A 5,633-nucleotide genomic window follows, 5' to 3' on the forward strand; every position below is an offset into this window, starting at 1 on the left:
CCCCCCCCCCCGGCTTTTTGGAGGGGGCTTCTGCTTCTGACATACTTTCAACTATCAAAAAATAAATACTCTGCTAGAAGGTACAGAAGACAGATGTTAATTAACAGCATTAATATGTTTATGGATAATCTAGGGGACTAGCATATTTGACTTCTCAATTCATTCAAAAATAGAATAGGCTGAGAGTATAGATAAGAAGTACAGAAACTGCCTAGCATGCAAAGGCCCTGGATTCAATCCCCAAAACCACATTAAAAAACAATAGATTTCCCTTTCTCAAAATAATGATAATAAAATTACAAAAACTTTGCTGATATAAACATCTAATATTTTATCTGGGAATTATTTGACATCAAAGATATAACCGAAAACCCGCTGTTTTGTATTTTAAAACTAGGACCTGGTGTGGAGCTACAACTCAGTTGGTAGAGTGCTTGCCTCACATGCACAAGGCCCTAAGAAGGACAGAAGGACGGAAGGAAGGATGGAAGGGAAGGAAGGGGAGGAAGGGAGGAAGGGAAGAAAGGAAGGAAGGGAAGGAAGGGAAGGGAGGGAAGGGAAGGAGGGAAGGGAAGGAAGGGAAGGAAGGGAGGGAGGAAGGGAAGGAAGGGAAGGAAGAAAAGAAGGGAGGGAAGGGAGGGAGGAAGGGAAGGAAGGGAAGGAAGGAAGGGAAGAAGAAAGGAAGGGAAAGAAAGGAAAAATAAAAACTAAGACCTAAAGATCTAAGCTCTAAGAATTAAACTAAAATAAAAAACTTATTGAGGCTGGAGTTGTGGCTCAGTGGTAGAGCCTCACCTCTATGTGAGACCCTGGGTTCGATCCTCAGCACCACATAAAAATAAACAAAATAAAGATATTGTGCCCATGTATAACTTAAAAAATATTTTTAAAAAAACTTATGCCACTGATATAACTGTTAACTGCTTCCCAACAATTCTGGTTTCCCCTCCTGTGCCTTTTCTTCTATATCTCACATATGTCCCAGCTTATAGCATTTCTTCCTCCTTGATGCTTCTTCATTCCTTGTTTTCAATTTGGACAGTTATTCATTCATTCCTTCTATCATCTTGCAGTACTAGGAATTAAACCCACAGGCACTCTGCCACATAGCTATACCCCCAGCTCTTTTAATTTTGAGACAGGGTGTCCCCTAAATTGTCCAGACCAGCCTTGAACTTGTGATCATCCTCTCTCAGATTCCCAAGTATCTGTTTTTTCGGGTCACCGTACCTACCTACCAAGCAGGATTATTTTTGATGCACTATTTGCTGTTTATTACATGTTATAAGACAGCTCTCAGATGTTAAATTCACTGACCCCTTTTTGAGTGTCCCTCCATAAGTGAAATCTATTTTTATCTAGCCAGAAACAAGTGGTGACCAAGTATTTCCCAAACATAAGACTTTTGGGGAGGAGATAGGAATGGGAATTGAACCCAGAGGCACTCTAGCATTGAACCCTGGCCTTTCTAATTTTTATTGTTAGACAGGGTCTTGCTAAATTGCTCAGCTTCTGGAGTTGCTGGGATTACAGGTGTGTGCCACCACATTCAGCTTCAAATGAGATTTTTAAAAGACATCCCCCCCCCAAAAAAAAAACAGGAAATGTATTCTGCAACCCAATTCTCAGGCTTTTCATTAAACAAAATCCAAATAAGACAACTAACTATAGTGTAAATTATTTTACTCAACACTATAGAAAATACTGGAAAATCGATTCTTAAACAATTAGTTCTACAGGAAGAAAAAAGTCTTTCTAAACCTGTAAGCAAATTTTACTTTCTCCTTTTAATTTTTACTAGCAATATTCACACCAAAAATCTGTAACCAAGACAACAACTAAATAAAGGAAAACAAAAAATCACAGCAAGATTCAGAATAATAAAACTACTTATTCCAGTCATTCCTCAAGCAAAGAATTAAGGAAGAAACTTTTTCAGCTTTGTGGTAACCCAAATTTTCCAATTCAAGGAATTAATGGTAAAACAAGCCAATATATGGAATTTTTTGCTAAACCATCTTTCCCCTTCCAAAACAAAGCAGTGAGTGGTTTTCTTTGTATATAAAATCAGCTCAAATACTGCTAGATGCACATAAATTTATTTTTTTGGTAATGCTGGGACTTGATCCCAGCACCATATGCATGCTAGGTAAACCACTCTACCACAGCTACACACCCAACCTAATTGTACACACTCAACACAAGTTAACATGCAGAAAAGGCCCAAAACATTTGATTTGAATAAGTCTAGCTCTTTTTATCTTTCAACACTGTAAAGTATAAACCTCCCTGACCAGGGTAAAAATTAATCAAGTTGATTAAAGAGGATGTGAAGGCTGATCCTAATAGAAATATTTGTAAAGGCTATGACAAGCTGGTTGCGGTGACAAAACACCTGTATCCCAGCTACTCAGAAGACTGAGGCAGGAGGATCGCAAATACAAGGCCAGCCTCAGCAAATTAGAGAGACCCTGTCTCAAAATAAAAATAAAAAGGGTTGGGAATGTGGTTCAGTGCTTAAGCACCCCTAGGTTCAATCCCAGGAACTTAAAAAAAAGGCTGTGACAGTAAGGAGGGAAAAAAAAAAAAGTTTCTGCATGGCTCAATGATGGGAATAGCCTATGAAAAAAACCATGCAGTAAAGTACTATTGTTGTACTATTTCAGTCTGAAAGCAGTATTTACTGACCTCCCAAGATGCAAGCACAAACAACTGATGCAGCCATTACTTTAAAAACATACTAGCTGAGGACATACACCTGTAATCCCAGAGACTCCAGAGGCTGAGACAAGAAGAACAAGAATTCAAAGCCATCCTCAGCAACCGTGAGGCACTAAGCAACTCAGTGAGACCCTGTCTCTAAATAAAATACAAAATAAGGCTGGGGTGTGGCATAGTGGTTGAGTATCCCAAATTCAATTCCGACTACCTGCCCCCCTCCCCACCAAAAAAATACATACTAGAAGGTACAACAAAAGAAATGTCTTCACCAGCAACATTATTTAGGATGAAAAGATCAGATAATCTTTTTTTACTTAAAAAAGCAATATGATGAACTCCGAAGTAAAAATTAAGTATTATACAATTTTAAAAGTCGCTCTAGTGAGGTTCAAATCCAAGTCCTCCTCTCAAATAATCCAACAGCCTAAGAACGGTTGTTGCTCTGCCTTCCTTTAATCCATCCTTCACCCCACAACTGGTGACTTTCTGGAGCAAACTGTTACATGGGAGAAGGAAAAGGGAATTTTATTTTCTAGTTATTGGAAAGCCAAAACCAAACCTTGCAGTGTTCAAAACCTACAAAAAACTGATGCTAACTCAACATTTCTCCCTTTCAATTCAGGAGTTTCCCAGTACATAAATAAGTCTGGTTCTCATCTATCCAAGCCAAAGAGAAGTAGCAAAGCCTACCAAAGATAAATTTAAATGCCCTCTTTAGGGCTGTGGATGTAGCTCAGTGGTAGAGTGCCGGTAGGTTCAATCCTCAGTACAGCCTTTAAATAAAAAAGTTTATTAACTATTTGTGCATGTATCAAGCCCTGAGGATATCAGGGCATAATTCCCATATGCAATAATCTCGAAATAGAAGGAAAAAAAATAACAGACTGCTAAGTAAACATAATAAACATTTACACTAAGACCTACAGTAGCACAACCTTTAAAAAAGAAAGCAAGAAATTAATTCTACTCAAAGTTATCGAAGTGACTTAATAAAAATAGACTTCTCAAGGAAAATGCCAAGACAAAAGGAGCAAGAAGCCATGTAAATACGATATGTACTTGTAAAAACGTATCACTCTGATCTATCTATCCCACAGTAATGAACAATAAATATCTTGCTTGCAAACAGTAATCAGATACTAAAACCAAATCTTCCAGTATCTTCTTTTCCACACTTAATTCACACTAATAATCCCAAATAAAATGGCAATTTTGGCCAAAAAATGCAATCCACCAAGGCTTTTAGCTGGTTTCTAAAATGTAGGGAAACTGGTAACTCCTTCTGATTTTCCTGACCAAGGGTATGTTATAGTTAAGAAACCAATAAACAAGTAATCAAAGCTACAAAGTGCCCTCATAGGAATAATCTACCCCAGAATAAACAAAAATAGCAACATCGTCCTATTTTCTAATCAGTTTGCAAAAGATACATTAAAACGGTCCTTAAGACAAATGAATAAGGCTTAAGAACACTTGTAGGTTTAAAAAGTGTTGGATTTTCAGTTCCTCAGGATATCCCAACTATTCAAAGACATTCAACTTCTGGTCCTAACCAATCTTTCCAGATTCATCTACTGATTTTCTCCTTGCACCCTCTTTTCTTGCCAGAGCAGACTACCCAAGCACACCTTTCACAACTCTTTGCCTTGTTACATGATGTTCTCTCAGGCTCAGATGTTCTTCCCTAATTTAAATCTGATTGATCCTTTTAGACCAGGGACACGTCACCACCTCTGTGAAATAACTGAGCATAAATTAATCACTCCGTTACACAAAACATGTTGCTTTGACTTCTATTTATGCACTTATTTGGCCTCATAAAATAATTACGATATATACGCGTCTATTTCCCCCACCAGAATGAAATTTTGATAGCTTTAGTCTGTTACACTCATAGACTAATACCACACACCTAGGAGGGACTGTAAAATAAATGTCTCTTTCTCGTTAGCTTTGTGTTCAGTGCAAATCTTGAATTTTGAGTCAGAAATAAAAAAAATGTTGTTCCAACTTCCCTTGCCCCATTTCCTGGCTTATTTGAATACTCCCTCATGGACAACATTTTCCTTATTTTGTATACCACAGAACGATCAACTATCTTGAAAGCTTCGGTCATTAACAAAAGTACTATGCCTTTCCCTCTTCTGCCTGCACCTACAACAGTCACGCAAAGGAAAACACAAATATTACACTAGAAGTGATTAAGGGAGGAAACTATCAGATTTTACGTCCAAATCATTTCGTGCAAGAAAAATAATCACGTAACCCGGATGCCTGAAGACACTCATTACCCGGGTTAGGAGTAACGGGCCTCGTTTTAACCAAACTCGATTTAGTGCAGCCGGAAAAGCGGCTGCCGTGTTTCAGTGCTTTTCTGGCTCTCAGATGCACAAACTATGCCCACGAAAGTGCCGAGAGGCGGAAGAGACTTTCCTCCCACGCCCGTTTCCCCGAACCTTTGCCTTGGAATCCTCCTCAGCAAGCCGCCCAAACGAGGCCCTCTGGCCAGAAAAGAGAAGCAACTGTGAAGCAGCAGCATCCAAACACGGAACAAAGCGCCTGTCGGGGGTGTAAGAGTAAGGACGCCATTACGCGGGGCAGTGGCCTGCACCGCTGACGCCAAAGAGTCGGCCCCGACTCCGAAGCGCGGGACCGGCCCCTACTAACTGAACTACAGGAAGAAGCAGAAGCCTAGGAAGACAGGGTCTTAGCACGTTGTCAGCGAAAAAGGCCTGTAAGTAGGGAAAGACCGCTTACCTTCGTGAGTCTTGGCGATCTTCGCCATTTTGTCCACTCGAACACACAGACGGAACTGGCGCTCCCAAGAACTTCCGCTCGTCGCCGCCGCCACGGAGAAAAATAGCGGGCGACTGCTCCCTGCGCATGCGCCAAGCGGGAACGCGCTCCGTCGG

General features: G+C 40.0%; 1 protein-coding gene across 4 annotated transcripts in view; it reads right to left on the reverse strand.

Annotated features, from left to right (window-relative positions):
- Window positions 1-5,633, reverse strand: part of Sf3b1 (splicing factor 3b subunit 1) — a 41,155-nt gene extending 35,522 nt beyond the window's left edge. For 3 of the 4 annotated variants that reach the window (XR_007349422.1, XR_001503016.2, XM_015481185.2), the window contains exon 1: window positions 5,479-5,632. Coding sequence is in view for 1 of the 4 variants with exons in the window: in XM_015481185.2 (XP_015336671.1) it covers window positions 5,479-5,506 (28 nt within the window). In the remaining 3 variants the exon portion in view is untranslated. Of the gene's footprint in view, window positions 1-5,478 lie in introns of all 4 variants that reach the window. The other variant, XR_007349423.1, reaches the window with a different exon arrangement.

The sequence above is a fragment of the Marmota marmota genome, unplaced genomic scaffold, assembly GCF_001458135.2.
Source record: "Marmota marmota marmota unplaced genomic scaffold, marMar, whole genome shotgun sequence".
NCBI lineage: Eukaryota > Metazoa > Chordata > Mammalia > Rodentia > Sciuridae > Marmota > Marmota marmota.